Source organism: Grampus griseus (genome assembly GCF_964374135.1).
Source record: "Grampus griseus genome assembly, chromosome: 6".
In the NCBI taxonomy this organism is placed as follows: Eukaryota; Metazoa; Chordata; class Mammalia; order Artiodactyla; family Delphinidae; genus Grampus; species Grampus griseus.
Window position 1 is genome coordinate 91,841,898 of NC_139000.1, and position 18,939 is coordinate 91,860,836.

General features: G+C 37.9%; 1 protein-coding gene across 1 annotated transcript in view; it reads left to right on the forward strand.

Annotated features, from left to right (window-relative positions):
* Positions 1 to 18,939, forward strand: part of SPIN1 (spindlin 1) — a 65,310-nt gene that overhangs the window by 36,735 nt on the left and 9,636 nt on the right. The window contains 2 exon segments of the mRNA XM_082655880.1: positions 2,166 to 2,214; positions 15,588 to 15,841. Of these exon segments, the coding sequence (XP_082512006.1) occupies positions 2,166 to 2,214; positions 15,588 to 15,841 (303 nt within the window).

Genomic DNA, 18,939 nt, shown 5'->3' on the forward strand with positions numbered 1-18,939 from the left:
GGGAAGTCCATATATTTCAGTATTCTATAATTAGGTTCATATACATTTAAGATTGTTATGGCTTCCCTTTTTTTGTTTTGGTTTTTTGGCCGCGCCCTCACAGCTTGTGGCGTCTTCGTTCTCCCACCAGCGGTTGAACCCAGACCCTCGGCAGTGAGATCTTGGAGTCCTAACCACTGGACCACCAGGGAACTCCCTGGTATGGCTTCTTGATTGATCCTTTCATCATTTTGGAATGTCCTTTTTGATCCCTGATAACTTTGTCCTGAAGTTACTTTGTCTGATGTTAATAATCGTCTCTTCCTTCTTTATATGGTCTCTTAATTGATTCATTTAGACTATGTTTAATGAAATTATCAATATTGTTGGGTTGGAAAGATTTTTGCTATCTATAGTATTCTGAATCCACAGGTAGGTTATTTTGTTTATCTTAGCAGCACCTTAAAGATTTATTCCACTGTTTTCTGGCTTACATTGTTTCTGACAACATATCTGGAGCTAGTATTTTCTGTTTCCCTAAATTTAAGGTGTCTTTATTCTTTGTCTGCTTAAAATATTTTATTTATCATTGGTTTTCAGAAATTTGATTAGGTTGTGCCTTGGTGTCGTTTTTTCCTTTGTCTTTATCTTACTTTGGCTTCATTGAGTTTGTTGGCTCCACGGTTATATACTTACCACATCTGGAAAACTTTTTGTCATTATTTTTGTCAGACTTTTTCTTCCTTCACCCCTTGGTCCTCTCTTTCATGGAGTGCATTTCATTTATGTTGGGCTAGTTGATATTGTCCTACAAGTCACTGAGGCTGTTTGTTTCCCCCAGTTTTTTCCTTTGTGTTCCGTTTTAGATATGTTCTACTGCAATGTCTCACATTCACTGGTCTTTTTATCTGTGGGGTCTAATCTGCTATTAATCATATCCAGTGATTTTTTTTCTTTCATTTTGGATCATGTATTTATCACCAGTTTCATTTATTTATTCTCTTCTCCCCACCCCACCCCCATTTTTCTATTTTAAGTGTTTTTGTCTTCCTTTAGCTATTTGTGCATAGTTGTTAATAGTTCTTTTAACATCCTTGCCTGCTAATTACATCGTTTTGGTAATAACCCGCTTGGTTATGGGGTTACAGTCTGCCGCTTTTCCACAGGTCTAATAATTTTAGTTGGGGTGTTGGACATTTGAAGTGTGTTGTGGAGCACTGGGTTTTATTGATGTCCTTTAATGAATATTGGAGTTTGTTTTGGCAAGCAGGTGCTAGGATGGGTCTATAGCAGCTTTTATTCTTAGGGCTACTTCATCCTTCTGGTTAACGGATTATCTTTTTATGGTTTTTACTGACTGCCCTGTGTGTTCAAAGAGGTGGCTAGATGGACTTTGAAAAACCCTCATGCCTTTGCAGGTTAATATCTAGCCAGACTTAAGACCACCCCTCTCCTTCCAGATGTTTGGAGCTCCCTCTGAGATCTCTCTCCTTGCCAGCACTCAGATCCACAACTCCCAGCCACCTCTCCCTCCGCAACTCCCATCTGACTCTCAGTGTAGCAGAACCACAGTGTTCTTGGTTTTCCCTTCATGAACCGTCATCCACAAGTTGTTATGGGGATGCACTTGGTTGGTGTGGGGACCTCTGCTCCCTGGTTCCATAGTCCTCTGCTGCCTGTTGTCCTGATGTTTGGATCCAGATATGTCATATCTCTTGTCCCATTTTCTAGTTGTTTGTGGCAGGAAGACAAGTTCTGTACCTTTTAGTTCTTTATGACTAGGATTGTCATTTTTTGTTGTAGTTTTTGTCCGTGTGATTTTGGTTTTGTGTTTTATGGCTGATTTAGGGAGATAAACTGCTGTCTCTGTCATTTTATCTTCCCAGAATCCCTTATATCTCCTATTTAAAAGATAAGTAAACAAATGGTTTTGTTACATGTTGACTGTTTGTGGGTTTTTTTGGCCACGCCTTGTGGTTTGTGGGATCCTAGTTCCCCAAACAGGTATCAAACCTGGACCCTCGGCAGTGGAAACGCAGAGTCCTAACCATAAACCACCAGGGAATTCCCTTGTGGTTTATTTTAACTTCATACTTTATATAGCAGTTCTTCATAAGTTAACTTTTTCCTGAGTTTGAACTATTTTTTATTCAGTTTTCGTTGACTCATACTCACTTCTCTTTTAGGCCATGCTGGTGTATCTGCAAGCATGATGAAGAAACGGACATCCCACAAGTAAGCAATTCTGAAACTTGCCTTTTTAGATAGCAAATTGTGGCCTTTGGTTACATGAGATATGAGGTCATCTATGTGAGGCCCTCTCCCTGTATGAGCAGGTCTTGCCTCACAGCAGCCAGCATCACATATAGCCTTGCTGCATGCTGAGTAGTGGTGTGCTATCTAATCCCTGTGCATTGAGGACCTGGCTAGCACTCTGCCAGGCACACTCATTTCTTTATAAGATTTTCAAATGAATGAGGAGCTTGTAATTTAGAGAAAGCATAAGTATATTGAAAGATAATTTTAAGTGACAAATGTGTTATAAATCCTAAATTCTATAGGTACTAGAGAGTAGAAGCAACTTTTTTCCTCCCTGAAATCTTCTTTTGTATGTAATGTAGTTATGTCCAAAAAGAAAATTGAGATACTATCTTAAATAACAATATCCACTGGTACTGTATTTTATTTAATAGATTTTACAAGTATCCACTACTGTGCAGTAGTGACGGCTACTGTACCATGGAACCCTCTCTAACAAATCAGTTATGATTGTATGAGTCTTAATCATGGATTGTTAAATATGGAAGACTCTCCTTGACCCTAGCACCTCCTAAGACTCCCCATAGCAATTATTTTCAAATTACTCATATTGAAATGCTTGCACCTCTTGGTCACCGCACTGTAGTGGTCAAAGAGTGTGAGTCCTCTGAGCTTTTGTGGAAGGTTTGGATGAATAAAGGTGCCTTAGAGTAATTGTTGGTGATTAAACTAAATATGTCTCTATTTAAATGAATACTTGTATATGTAATGTAAATATTTGTGATATTCAGTTTAAGAAATGACTTGGAAAGTAAAAATATGAAGATAAGGCAAGTCCTGAGGCTTGATAAAGCGTTTCTCAAATTTCATTTATTTGCCCATCACCTTCACATCTTCTGCCGTATCTAGTAATCTGATAATTTATGTAATATATCTCCACTAATTATCATATCATTACCATAAATGGTACACCACGTCTTGGCACAAATAGAAGGTAATGGAAAAAAACTTAAATACAGTGGGAAATGAAAGTAAATTACACATTAACTTTGCAAAACCGGAACTCTTCATCTTTTTTCCCCTAAAACACAAGGCTTAAATACCTACCTGTTCAATTTTTGAAGTTCATATGTGTACAGCTAAAAGGGTTTCTCATCCTGTATGTTGCATGATGCAGGGAACTTGATCTAGTGCTTTAATATGAGGTGTGCTTGTCTCACTTAAAGGGTAGACGTTTTGAACATATTAAAAGGGAGAAGTTGAAAGGAAAAGTTATCAGTCATTTTCCTATTTTTTCTAATCTCAGTGCAAATTTGAAGATGGGTGGGATGGGAAAAAACTGAAACAAAAGTTTCCACATTTCACAAGTGAAAGGTGTTAATAGGTGTCCTTGGAAGGGTGAGTGGGAATAATGGCTGTTGGAGAGGCTGGCCTTGGAGTGGGAAGCCCCATTGGCTTAGCTGTGGGCCTTACCAAGTTCCCTCATGTGCCTGGTGCTCTGCTTAACTCATGTAAAGTCATGGTGTTGGACTAGAACAACAAGGTTTTCAGCTTTTTATCATAGAATCCTTTCTACAGATGAAGTGTTTATAGCAAACAAATATAGGAAAGCAGAACTGGAGCCTCACTCTCCTTGCCTGCCCCCATTGTGGCTCTCCAGAAAGTAAGGCACTCGGGACTCCTCATGTGCAGCCACTGACCCGTGGTCATGCCTCCTCTCGCTTCCCGTGTTGGAACAGGGAGACTGAGCAATAATAACTCCATGTGCAGATGCCTCTGCTTGCTTGAGAGAGTCACAGGAACTCCCAGGAAACAAATGCTGGCAGAGCCACCGTCCTGAGAACGGCACCTACCGTCCCCATGGGTGCTAGGGGATTCAGGTAATCAGGTCTCCAGTGCTTGGAGCAGTACCTCTGCACCCAGAAACGTTGTGTAGCTGAGTCTTGTTCTCATTTTTTAAAGTAAATAGAAACAAACTTTTGTACTTCTTGCGGGCTAGAGTCCTTGGTGTGTTTGGGGGACAAGCTGGTGGACAAGCCTTTCCTGGCTTCCCAGGAGGTTGTTTGGGAAATGTGCACTGAAGTTACATCTTGAAGGGGAGTGTAGTTGGGGACATGTACGGTGAATTTAGCTACAGTGATTCTTTGTCTTAGTTTTCAAATGTAAATCCGGCTCTTTTCTTCCTAGTTGGAATAGTGGATAGATTTACATTTCAGGGTACTGTTGGAAGGTATGACTGGGCTTTGGTGTATTTCCTACTAATGTACATTTAGAAAATGGATCAGGAGCTGTTATATGCTAAGTTGAGGATTTCCAGGGAATGTTTTCCTTTCATTTTATAAGATACCAATACTAGTCACCAACCAAAACTGTGACTGTGATCCTCCTCCTTGTGTCCCTGGTGTAGTCTCATTTAGTGTTCATGGCATCCCTGTCAGGTAGGGACCATGAATTCTTCGTGCACAGAGAGATTAAGTAACTTGTCTGAGGTCATACATACAAGAAGTGACTGAGCTAGGATTCAGAAATAGGACAGTCTGATTCTAAAGCCCATATTAACTACCACATTCTATTTCCTGAACTGTATGTTTTGTTGTCTCATATCTGAAAAATATATTATTTCTGTCCTAAACACACAGACTAGATAACAGTTGGAGCAAGCATCTAAATGATCCATGGTATTGACAATCTTAAATTGGTCAAATATGTAATACTTTTTAATCAATTTGCCAGTAACTGTTATTAACACCAGTGAAAGTGACTAGTGCTTTGGAAGACCCTTGAGGCATTTGGATGTTTGCCATGGACATCTCTGATATCCTCAGGGTGTACACTGTGTAGACAAAATAATGGAAAAACCATAGTGATTTGGATGGAAAACTTGACTTTCTCCATCTTGTTTTTATATTGCCAGTTTAAGCTGGGAATGACCGTATCAGCTGTAGAACTTTTATCAAGCAACAAGTACTAGAGAAGCAGTTTTTTCTCTCTCGACTTGCTGGTATGCATTTTGCAGAAAGATAATTATTTGCCTTAATAGTTTCTTTTGAAATCTGCTGGAACACGAAGTAAGGAAACTGCTTTTATCTCACAATACTAAATAGAATAAGGAAAGAGGTCAGTAATTAATTCATACACCAAAGTACATGGTGTGTGGCAGTCATTTACTGGTTCATAGTAGAATTGTAATGGTTGAAAATTTAACTTGAAGAAGTATGGTGCCTTTAAATATTGACTATAAAAGTAAGATATTTACTGATGAGAAACAGTAGTCAACTTAAGTCAATAAGGGAGTCTAGATAAAAGATGAAAGGTCTTAAAACAGATTTTTTTTAAATTGGGGTATAGTTGATTTATATTATGTGAGCTTTAGGTATACAACATAGTGATTCACAATTTTTAATGATTATACTCCATTTATAGTTATTATAAAATATTGGCTATATTCCCTGTGCTGTACAATATATCTTTGTAGTTTATTTATTTTATACATAGTAGTTTGTACCTCCTAATCTCCTATCCCTATTTTTCCCCTCCCACTTCCCTTTCCCTATTGGTAACCACTAGTTTGTTCTTTTCTTAATGACCAAATAATTGGAATGGTACATTGAGAACTTATTTAAAGTATTGAGCAAAGTACAGAAATATTTTCTGCACTCTCAGTTTATCGTTTTTGGGCACATGGATGGATAGAAATTAGTGTTTTTTCTGGATCAGCTCTACTAACAAAGGTCTGGTGCCAGGAGCAGTAGCACTTGGAAGCTTGTTAGAAAGTCTTTGGTCCCTCTCCAGACCTGCGGAATGGAGCCCAGAGTCTCTGGGGCAGGGCTTGGGTATCTTTTTTCAAAAGCTCTCTAGGTGATTCAATGGATGCCAAAGTTTGAGAAGCACTGGCCTAGACCATTATCAGAGCTGATATCTTAAAGCACATTAGATAACTAAGTCAAGTTGTTTGGAAATGAGTACACAAAATTACAGCAATGAAGGATGATTGGATGCTGTGTACTTGGTCACCATTTTCTCCCATTGAAACTACAAGAAAAGCCATTTATAGCTTCTGGAGATAAGAAACAAGGAAAGTGATTATAGATGTTTAATTCTTGTTTCTCTGCTTTTATCCTTGAATTGTTTGGATCTTGACAGGATGCAGCTTTTTATTTGCCCTTGGCTATGTAATTCCATATGTCCTCAGTTGAATGAAGTGTCTTGGTATTTGTTTACAGTATTGCTGTTTATTTATTGACTACCTAGTAAATGATAGTTAAGAACATTTTAGACTTTTTTTCCAAAGAAAATACCAGAGACTAAGGCTGTTAAAAATAATGTATCCAGGGAGAACATAAAACAACATCACCATATTAAAGGAACTGTTATTTTAAATTTTAAAAGTTCATTGCTTTAAATCATTAATCTCACATCCTTATTTGTACTGCTCTTATTTATTTATTAAAAAAATTTTTTTTGTTGTTCATGCTGTGTGGCTTGTGGGATCTTAATTCTCCAACCAGGGATTGAACCCGGGCCCTCAGCAGTGGAAGCGAGGAGTCCTAACCACTGGACCACCAGGGAATTCCCTGTACTGTTCTTAGATTGAACTGTCTAGAGATGACACACGTGTGTTTGTGTTCTTTTTATATCTTCTTCCAGTAATCTGACATATTCTTATTGTTTGCTTTTATATATACTATTTCAACTCATGTAAGTAAGCTTTAATTTTTATTAAAGTTTTTTTTTTTATATATATAATTAATTATTTATTTTTGGCCGCGTTGGGTCTTCGTTGCTGCGTGTGGGCTTTCTCTGAGTTGCAGCGAGTGGGGACTACTCTGTTGTGGTGTGCGGGCTTCTCATTGCGGTGGCTTCTCTTGTTGCAGAGCATGGGCTCTGGGTGCGCGGGCTTCAGTAGTCGTGGCTCACGGGCTCTAGAGCACAGGCTCAGTAGTTGTGGTGCACGGGCTTAGTTGCTCCGCGGCATGTGGGATCTTTGCGGACCAGGGCTCGAACCCATGTCACCTGCATTGGCAGGTGGATTCTTAACCACTGCGTCACCAGGGAAGTCCCCCCTTAAAGTTTTTCTTACTGATTTTTGAATCTGAATTAGCAATTAGAAATTAAAGTAAAATGTTAGAGTTTGTTTAATATATAATTTTTAACTTTTCTAGTATGGAAAATTTCAAATACACACAAAAATAAAGTAGTATATAATAAATCCCGAATTCCTATCATCCAGCTTCAGCAATTATCAACATTTTGCCCAATATTAGATACTCTTAGTATATTTCTTGTAATTTAGGGAAGTTCTAAACCTTGTCTTCTAGTGGATGCTATAGTTGGAAGAGCTTAAATCAGTTTATCCAAAACTTATATATTTCTACACTCTTAATATTAAATAATATTTAATATTTTAACATATGTTTAAAAATATTTTTAAACATTCTTCTTTGTAAACTTCGGCTGCAAGGGTATTTGAACAGTTTAGGTATTCAAGGTGCAGTAATTGGAAAGCTTGACTGATGATTTTAAAAAGTAGTATATTATTCTAATTACTGTTTTTGTCTTTAGTATTCATTGAGGCATCCATTCTTTTTTTTTTTTTTTTGCCGCGCCACGCGGCATGTGAGATCCTAGTTCCCCCACCAGCGATCAAACCCGTTCCCCCTGCAGTGGAAGCACAGAGTCCCAACCACTGGACCACCAGGGAAGTCCCATCCATTCATTCTTTTTTACCTCCTCCTTTCGATCAAATTAAGTTGTTTATTAAATAAATTGAGCAGAAATGGTATCTATATTAGATCTCCTTGAATTCTTCTTTTAGAACTAGTGAAATGATGTAAAAAAAAAAAGGCAACAGAAATAAAATTTGGAATTGATAACACTAATATGTATAAATCTGTTTTTATATATAGTTTATTGCAGAATTAGGACATCCATTGCATTAAGAGTAATTAAAAATTGTGTTTTATCTGCCTATGAAAATAAAATACTTAAGTCATAGAAAAATTTGAAAACACAGGTAAATTCAGAGGAAGACAACTTAATTATTTTTAATGCCATCATCCAGAGATTACACCTGTTAATAATTTAATGTATGTTTTAAAAAGTTTTTTTCTGCATATCTGTATGGATAATTGTGTGTCCTACTGTGTGCCCTGCCATGCACAGTACTAAGTGCTTTGGAAACATTATTTCATTTATTCCTTGCAACGACTCTGAAGGGATGTATGTACTGAGTTGAATAATGTCCTCCAAAATTCGTGTCCACCTGGAAACTGACTGTAATCTTATTTGGATATAGGGTCTTTGCAGATGTGATCAAGTTAGGATGAGGTCATACTGGATTACGGAGGTCCCCCAATTCAATGACTGGTGTCTTTATAAGAAGAAAATTTGGACACAGACTTATCGGGGAAAAGACTATGTGAAGACAGAGATTGGAGTGATGTGTCTACAAGCCAAGGAATAAAATGTCATGTTTTTTCTGTGATTTTAATAGCTATGTAGTTATTTCATCATATAGATACACTGTTACTTATTAATTCAGTGAGCCCTATTGAACATTTTTTATTTCCAGTTTTCCCTGGTATGAACACTGCTCAGAACTTCACTGTAGTTGTAGCTTTGTGCTTGTCCACTGTTTTCTTTTGATAAATTCCTAGACCTGGAATTACTGGGACAGTGGATTGCCAGATTGTTCACTAGGAGGGTTGTATTTATTCTGTAAGCAGTTAGAAAATAGTACTTCATTGTAATTTGCATTAAATTTGCAGTTTTTGTTATTGGTGTAGAAAGATCATCCTACCAGCAGACCAGAACACTGAGAAATCTCTGCAAGATATACAGCAGATGCGAATAGATTTATATAAAAACTCAGCTAAGCCAAGGAACTCCCAACCACTTTCAGCTGCAAAGGAAGACCTCCAAAAAGTTGAAAAAGTTAAATGTTCAAACTAGACCCCTAGAATCTGTTCAGGTCAGGGAGAGCAAAGGCTGGCTGCAGTCGTCTGAATCATTATGGGTGAGAAACCATTAAGCAGTAGATGCTCACCTTACCTCCCCTGACTTGAAGTTGCTACTCAGTCTCGGCTGCTTCACAATTCCCTGGGTCCTGGCTGCTTTATCAGAACCTGTACTTAATACTCAGACACCAGGGACCCTGACTTGGCCTGAAGAAATACATCTCAGCTACAGATACCACTTAATCTTTCCTTGCATCTGAAGTATGAACACCAAGAATCATCAGGCACCTGAGGAACACTGATAGTACCAAAGAAAGTCATACATGGAACAGGGCAGCTAACCAGGAATCTGCAAGTGTTAAGAAAGATGCCACTCAGACAGCAGCAGACTCAACAAAGACAAGGCTAAACCCAGAAGTTCATAAGGAATCAGGAAAAGTGAAAATTATCCTCAGATATCAGAAGGTGTGTTCATTAAAAAGAAAAATGATTCAAGATAAAGAAATAATCAGTTCATAGAAATTAAAAATATTATGTAAGGTATTCAATAGATAGACTGAAATTCAAGCCTGTTTTACCTAATTCAAGAGATTGACCAAGTGCTAGTGAGGGATAATTAGAAACATATGTCACAAGTCCTGGTAACATTTCAGAATCCAGTAACAAAATTCTAAAAGCAACTTGAAGAGGAAGATGGGTTACCCTCAAAGGAGCAAGGATCAGATTGGCATCTGGTATCTCTCAACTCTGGAAGGTAGAAGACAATGAAAATACCTTTTGCAATAAAGGTACTGAGGGGAAAAGGAATCTGAGCCTGCCTTGTATACCTAGGCAAGTCAAGGATGAGAACAAAATAATATTTTGAGGCTTGCAAGAATTTGGAGTTTGCATTTGTTAACCCTATCTGACTTACCAGAGGACATGTCTAGAAAGACCAAATATATTGGGTTGGCCAAAAAGTTCAGGTTTACGGGAAAACCAGAACGAACTCTCTGGCCAACCCAGTACGTGAGAAAAATATAAATGTTGCAGAAAGCAACAAAAATCCTCTTGTTTACTTCTAAATAAGGAAATGTTTTTTTTTAATTATTTTTAAGATAGTAGCAAGATAAATAACAGTTTGGAACAAAAGACTGAATTTCAGCAGTGTGGTGAAAGTGGCCAGGAAGGGGTTACTAGGTGCTAAGGTGTTTGTTTTTAAAATTCTTTCCTTCTTTTACTAAGAATTTTTTTGTTACTTTTAGTCTTGCTTGGACCGGTGAAGGGAAAGTATAGGTTTTGATTAATTGTAGATTTTAATAGAAAATTGTAAGTTTAAATAGGATTTTTTTTTTTTTTTTTTTTGGCCGAGCCATGTGGCCTGTGGGAAGCTCCCCGACCAGGCATCGAACCCGCACCCTCAGCAGTGAAAGCATGGAGTCCTAACCACTGGACTGTCAGGGAATTTAAATAGGATATTTAGGAAGTTAGAAGTAATTGCTGTAAGTTCAGAAATAAGATCTATAGATTCCTGCAGCTTCCATTAGAAGCTTTATTTGGTGCAAAGAAATCTTGCTCATCCTAGCTGTATAAAGGAAGAAAGGGGTGAGGAAATGAGACAAAGCATTGCAAACAGAAACACAAAGCAAAATGTTAGAATAGACCAAGCATATTATTTACCACAACAAAAGTTAGTGATTAAGGGCTTCCCTGGTGGCGCAGTGGTTAAGAACCCACCTGCCAATGCAGGGGACATGGGTTTGAGCCCTGGTCTGGGAAGATCCCACATGCCGCGGAGCAACTAAGCCCGTGCGCCACAACTACTGAGCCTGCGTGCCACAACTACTGCAGCCCGTGAGCCTAGAGCCCATGCTCCGCAGCAAGAGAAGCCACCACAATGAGAGGCCCGCGCACCGCAACGAAGAGCAGCTCCCGCTCACCGCAAGTAGAGGAAGCCCGCTCACAACAACGAAGACCCAGTACAGCCAAAAATAAATAAATAATTTTAAAAGTTAATGATTAAAGTTCCCTTAAAGAAAGTGAGGAAATAAAATCCATGCAAAAAGGAGGAATTGTGTTTCTTCAGAATTAAAGGATATAGGAGCCACTTTGAATAGGGATGCTTGCTGGCTAGATTTGAGTCCCTTGTCTTGTTCAGAAGATGGAGGAGAGCCTTGTGTACTATACCACTGGAGGTGACCAGGATAAAAACTGCTTGTTCTGAAATGTGATTAGAAAGCATCAAGCATCTCCCTCTTCAGAAGCAATTGCGGTTCCAGAAGAATGCCACTAATGAGTATAGAAAGGATGAGTGACTGAACTAGAAAATCACTGCTCTGAGTCTTCCAGTTGCCCTTTCCTGCTATCAATGGCTAAGTTTATATTGGTTTTGTTGAGAATCATAGTAGTAGAAAATTTCATGCCTCTGAATCTAGGATGGAATCTTTTCTGTTTGTAGTCAGTGTTTTCCAGAGAAACAGCACCAATGGTGCGTGCATAGAGAGACTGGAGATCCAGGGAAGAGCTGATGTTGCCGCTTGAGTCTGAAGGTAGAATTGCCTCTTTGTGGGGGGCGAACACTTCTTCTTAATACCTTTAACTGATTGGATGGGGCCCAACTGTGTTATGGAAGGCAGTCTGTCTGTTGATTTACATTTTAGTTTCATGTAGAGAAATACCTTCACAGAAAACATCTAATGCTTGATTTAGATACCTGAATACTGTGGCCCAGCCAACCTGACACATTAAAATTAACCATCACACTGGTGAAGATGCTGAATTTGCTTATAATTTTGGTAGTAATAATGGAATGTCTGTGTGAATTACAAAATGGTGCATATGACTGAATTCTTTCTTCAGTGAGTTTTGGGAACCAACCTCTGCCTTTGCTGTGAAGAAAGCCTGATCCTGTACACAGGATGAAACACAAGGACTTTTGCCTAAAGATCAAAAGAAGATAGGTAATTGTCTATTTGAAGAAAAACATAATGCTAGCAAAGATTCTTGTATTCTAAAGGAGGAATGTAATCACCTTCACCAGCCATATCCCTACAGAGGGCCAGTTGGATGTAGTGGCACATTTTCAGGGATTATGAAAAGGTCTTGAGGTTCACTTTCTTTCGGGTTTGAGTATTAGTAGTAGTTACAAGTTACAGACTCGATAATATGTTATTAAGGTTTTTTCCTCTCCACTAAGTTTTATACTGAAGTCCTTTAAAATTAATCTTATTAATTCATTTAAGGTTATATAGATTGGTTCCTTACTATGAACAATATTGAATTTAGCTCTTGCTTTTCTCCTTTCTCTCTCCATTTAATACCAGGTACTTTGTTCCAAGTAATATTCTTTTGCTTGGTGAGCTTCTTATACTTTACGTATTCTTCTTTCATCCCCCTTTTCAGAGTAGTGTTAACTGTATTTTCAGAGCAGGTAATAGTTAAATACTACTCTATTTCTCTTGTTCCTGTGTTTGTTCTATAGTAAGAGATATTCATTGCTTACTATCAGCTCTGTGCTGAAACTTTTCTAAGTGTTCTTTCTTTTTTTCCCTCTTAATATTTATTTATTTGGCTGCAGCAGGTCTTAGTTGCGGCACGTGGGATCTTTAGGTGTGGCATGTGGGATCTAGTTCCCTGAGCAGGAATCGAACCCCGGCCTGCTGCATTGGAAGCACGGAGTTTTAGCCACTGGACCACCAGGGAAGTCCCCAGGCGTTCCTGATTATCTGAAACTCTGTCCTGTACAGTCGTCCCTTGGTGTCCGAGGGGGATTGGTTCCAGGACCCTTCACACCATACCAAAATCCATGGATGCTCAAGTCCCCTATATAAAATGGCATAGTATTTGCACATAACCCACATAAGTCCTCCCATATACTTCAGATCATCTCTAGATTACTCATAATACCTAATACAGTGTAAACACTATGTGGTTGTAAATACAATGTAAATGACAGGTAAATTGTTGCCTGCGTATGGCAATTTCAAGTTTTGCTTTTTGGAATTTTGGGATTTTTCTATCCATGTTTGATTGAATCTGAGGATGTGGAACCCATGGATATGGATGGCCAACTGTTAACTTCTTCAGGAAGCATTTGTGAGAACAGTATTCCCCGCGTTCTTATGTGTTCACACAGTTTTATCTGTATACTTTTACTTGGAGGTCAGTATAGAATTCTTGGCTGCCTGTAAAACCCTCACCTCACATTTTCTTTCCTGAGAACCTTAAGTTTGTCACTCAGTTATCTGGTGGCACACGGTGTCACTGTGTGATTTTCTTTTCCTTACACATGTGATTATCCTTACACATGATGCAGTTCTTTTGCTTGGATGCCCTCGAGATGTTATTTTCTTTAAAGTTTGTTTGTTTCACTAGACTGTCTTAGTGTCAGTAGTTCTGGGTCAGTTTTCCCAGGGGCATGTGTGTACATTTAAGTCTTTTATTTCTGGATATTTTTCTTGAATTATTTTAGTATTCTTTCTGTTCCTCTGATTTTAGCTTTTGGGTGATTCTGTTACATGGAAGTTGGAATTTCATATCTGTTCCCATCTGTCTCTTTTTTATTATCTGTTTTCCTTAAATGCCCCATGGTGTCAATTTCTTCCATGTTCCTCTAGTTTAGCCTTCATTTCTGAAAAGTTTTCAAATTGCTGCTTGTTTGTTGACTGTGTCTGATTTTTCTCACATCTTCTCTTGTGTAGCTGTCTCTCATCTGGGCTCTTATGTTTTTGATGTAAGTTCCTCTTTCATGGCCTCTGTTATGTGCATAATGTTAGGTGGTAATTTCCATCTGCCTTGTGGGCATATTTTTGGGTTTGCCTCCGTTGCCCATTGGTGCCACCATGGTTCTCTCCCGAGACTTTTGTACATGAGAAGGGGTGAGAGTATTCCAGGACAGCTATCCTTGCTGCAGAGCTCTTCAGTATTCCCATGGCATACTCAAGTTTCTCTGTATAGTCTCCTATGTGATACCTGTTGAGGTCGGCCTCCTTTGGGCCCACCCTGTAAGCATCTGAACCTCATCTTTCCTTTACCCACGGGCCTCACCCTACTCAGGATGTTATTCTCAGTATGTGTCCTCAGTTCAGGCTCTGCCTTTCCTGGAAGGCCATTTGGCTGGGTGTTTGCAGAGACTTAAGGGCTGGGTTAGACACAGCGTTTTCTGGTCTCATGTCCTGCATATAACCTTTTGAACCCTTTTACAGTCCAACTGGAGAAGTTTTCCTTCTGAGGTGTTCCCCAAATGGTGTTCCCTATCTTGCTTAGGTAAAGGACTGTGTCAACTGATTCTAGGCCTTCTTGAGACAGCTTTAATATCTTGTTGTAACCTGTTTCTCTGTTTCACAAAACACTAAGTTTGCCAAGCTGGTCTACTTAAAATATATACAACTGTAGTTTTAAATATTACAGGCTACAATAAATTACTTGTTTTTAAAAGTTTATTTGTATTTATGCCATTTGTTCACCACTTTTATTTGTGGTTTACCAGATGAGAGCTTTATGCCCACATAAGCTTTGGGTTCTTATGAGTGGGTTCTTTTCTGCTCCCTAAATTTTTTCATTCTTGGCATATAGCAGCATCCATGTGCCAGCATGGCTTTGGACTTCAGCTTGCGTTCAAGCCAAGTCTTGTCCCTTGTCTCTGGATTTCTACATGAAATGAAGATTTTTTCCCTGATACTGAGAGCCAGGTGTATTACTTGTAAACATTGTATGTAGATTTTTCGATTGTTTGTAATTGAGAAAGAATGTAGTTTGGTGTTGCTTCAATAATTTTTAATACTACATTAAGTATTTGTTACAAATTTAAGTGTTGAAGGTTATGTTTTCTAGAGAAGTAATGATAGTATAAATGCATGGATAGAAGCCAGCCTGGACTCCAGTTTAAGAAAAAGTTAAATGTCTAGTTTATTCTTATTGTTTAAGCCAGTGAGGACAAAATTATGTGGGCATTAGAATGGGTGAAATTGAGTTTCTTTTTAATGAGAAATGGATTTCTATTTTATAAAGCCATATGCATGTGTGGTTATTTCATGTAGTCAGCCCTTGTCTTTCTTTGATTAATTTGGATAATTGTGAGTTGATTGAATTAAAGGAAACTCAGAAAGCTGAAAAACTGATACTTAATTTTAAGGCTAAGTTGCTATTGACTAGTTGTGTTTTTCTGTGTGTCCACAGTTAGGGTGCACAAGAAGCTTCTATTGCTAGAGACAGGCCCCACCTGTGAGCCACCACTGCACGGCTGTGGGACTGGGAGATGGCTGCCTGTAGCCACCTGAACCCTGAGTGTGGCAACATTAGCTAGCATAGGACCCGGATCATCTGTGATGGGAGCATGCTAGCTAGCAGTAGTTGTGTTGGTAGGAGTGCATACTTTTGAGATGATACCTTACGTGTGTATATGTGTGAATACAGAAAACATCGGAGCAGTGTGGGGCCGAGCAAACCTGTTTCCCAGCCCCGGCGGAACATCGTAGGCTGCAGGATTCAGCATGGGTGGAAAGAGGGGAATGGCCCCATCACCCAGTGGAAAGGAACCGTTCTGGACCAGGTGCCTGTAAATCCTTCTTTGTATCTTATAAAATACGATGGATTTGACTGTGTTTATGGACTAGAACTTAATAAAGATGAAAGAGTTTCTGCGCTTGAAGTCCTCCCTGATAGAGTTGGTAAGTTCTCTTTACTGTTTGTGCATTATATGCTTTAAAAATGATTATTGAAATGGATGCTTTTTGATTATTAGCATTACTGGTATTTTTTTTAATTGGAGCATAAGTACTTCTGATACACATTTAAATCAGTCACCTAAAACCACAAAAACTGCTCAGCAAATGTTCTAAAACCAAAGTTCAAGGAACTGTGAAGGATATAAAGACGTATAAAATTGTTCCCCAAGAAGTCGACAGTCTAATAATTTCTAATATGATTATTTCCCACATTTTGCTCAGTTTATCTGGACTCTGGTGAGTAAGAGTATTTCTCATTAGCTCAAATATTCAATGTGCTCATTTCATCAGATTATAATAGCTCAGAAAAATTTCATGTATTTATTTTAGGATCTTTATGTGAAGTGAATTTTTATCATTGTGTATTATTATATAAGTGATAATTGTACCTTCAGCCAAAATTTAAGCAACCAAAACATGTGAACTCTGTTACAACATTTTTGGGGTTCGTTTGTACAAGGTTTGTGGGAAATGAATGGCTTTTTTAATGTCATACAAATCAGTTTTGCCTTGCATACCTTAGGTTCCTTAAGGCATAAGGTGTCAGTTAAATAATAATGACTGGTTTTATTTTTAAGAATAAAATAAAATATGATTTTATTCTTAAGATCAACGGAATACACCCAAGTTGTTACTTTCTTCAGAGTATTTACTTTGAAATGTTTTCTTATTATTATTACAGTGATGCTGCTATTGCTTGAATCTGGTTTATGCTTTTGGAATTGTCCTTAGAAGCCTATATATGTACAAAATAGAGCCTCAGCAGATCTGCACTTGAAGGATAGAAATTTGGGATCAAATTGTCAAGGGAAGACGCTTACCTAGCCCCCCTTTCCCCCTTTGTTTTTGCCATTGTGTTCCTGGAACACATGCTTCCTCATCAAGTTAACTTTGCCAGAGCAGCAAGTTATTTTTTTAATCCTTGCTTTAGATAGCAAACACTGTCTTTATTCATCTTGTATAAATATAGTTCAGCTTTCACAGAAATCTTTCTTTAAATTTGTATTTTTAACCAAAGGTAACTAATTATGTAATAGTAAATCTTTGGCATTTTAGTCTAAGTTCAGCTGAACACATTCTTCCTTGTGAAGCACATCCTCTTTTCTCCTGATCTTGACATCAGTCCATTTTCCACATTAGAAATTAACATTGAAGAATCTTCCCTTTAGGGCTTAAAAAGTATTATCCACACCTTTATATCAATTATTTGTGCTCAGTAATTATCATACATTCTTTTTCTGACCCAGAATTTTAGTTTCTGACCCCTTCAAGGGCAAGGCTGCTAGCTTACTTGAAATTTACTGCATTCTGCCACATGACCTGTGTTAGCTCTGTTGTCATCATAGGACAGAAGAAACCTTTTATCTTGATAAAAAAGTGATTTGACTAAACCAAAATACCTGAAGATATATGAGTATCTCTGGTGATGGGATTTAAGGGTTTCTTAATGTTTTTCTTTCTACTTCTGGGCCATCTCTGTTTCCAACAGTAGATATGGATTGCTTTTGTAAACAGAAAAGCAATTTAAAAAAGGAAATCCAAAGGCCTGTGTGCAAAGCAGCAATATGTTACATGCCTAATTTAATTAAGAGTTAACTATGGTATTCCCTATGATACTTTAGTCTGAAAATTTATTTGGACTTCATTTATGTTTCATGTAGGAAGAAAATGGTCTTTCCTAATTTGCTTAAGGCAGTACATTAAAGTTACAGTTTTGTTTTCCTTAAGCTAAAGGTGGAGAGAAAAGTCAGTCAGTCAACCCAAAAGCATGTGATGTCACAGAGTACCAGTTCCCAAAGTGTAGTCTGAGGACCCTTGAGGTTTCCAGAGGCCAATTCAGGAGGCTTATTAGGTCAAAATTAATTTTCATAAAAATCTTAAGATATAATTTGCCTTTTTCACTCTCATCCTTTCACAGTTATACACTGGAGTTTCCCACTATTTGGAAGATCTGCATAACTCAGTGAATACAATATTTTCTATATGAGCAATGCATGATGTTACCAAATCATATATTGGTGAAAGATCCATTCAAAGACCGACAGATTTTTTATGTTGTGGTAAAAACACAAAACATTAAATTTACTACCATAATTATTTTTAAGTATACAGTTCAGAGGCATTAAGTATATTCACATTGTTATGGAATAGGTTTCCAGAAATTTTTCATTTTGCAAGTCTGTAATTCTTTCCCCATTAAAACAACAGCTACTCTTTTCTGCCTCCCACTGGCCCCTGGCACCCACCATCCTGTTTCTATGAATTTGATTACTTTAGATACATCATAAGTAGAATCATGTAGTATTTGTCTTTTTGTGACTAGATTCTTCCCCTTGGCAGAATGTCCTCAAAATTCATCCATGTTGTAGCATGTGATAGGATTTCCTTTCTTTCTAAGGCTGAATAATATTCCATTGCATGTGTATACCACATTTTTTTCCCCATTCATCCATGATTGGACACTTGGGTTCCTTCTGCCTTTTGGCTATTGTGAATACTGCTGCTGTGAACATGGGTATACAAATATCTCTTTGAGCCCTTCTTTCAGTTCTTTTGAGTAATTAACCAGGAATTCTGAATCATATGGTAATTTTGTGTTTAATTATCTGAGGAGCCTACATACGTAATATTTTCCATAGTGTTTGTTAACATTTTACAGTCCCACCAACAGTGCCCGAGGGTTCCAATTTCTCCGCATCCTCACCAATATTTGTTATTTTCTGTTGGTTTTGATTTGCATTTCTTTGATGATTAGTGATGTTAAGAATCTTTCATATGCTTTTTGCCCGTTCGTATGTCATTTTTGCAGAAATGTCTGTTCAAGTCCTTTGCCCACTTTTTTGATCAGGTCACTTGATTTTTTTGTTTTGTTTGTTGTAGAGTTGTAGGCGTTCTTTATGTATTCTGGAGACAAATGAATTTTAATTTAATAGTGTGACAGAAGTTTATTGATAATGATTTCAGATTCTACATTGCAATTAACCTTTAAGGAAAGCTACCACTTGTTGAGTTTTGATGTGGTATCATAGAAGAATACCTAG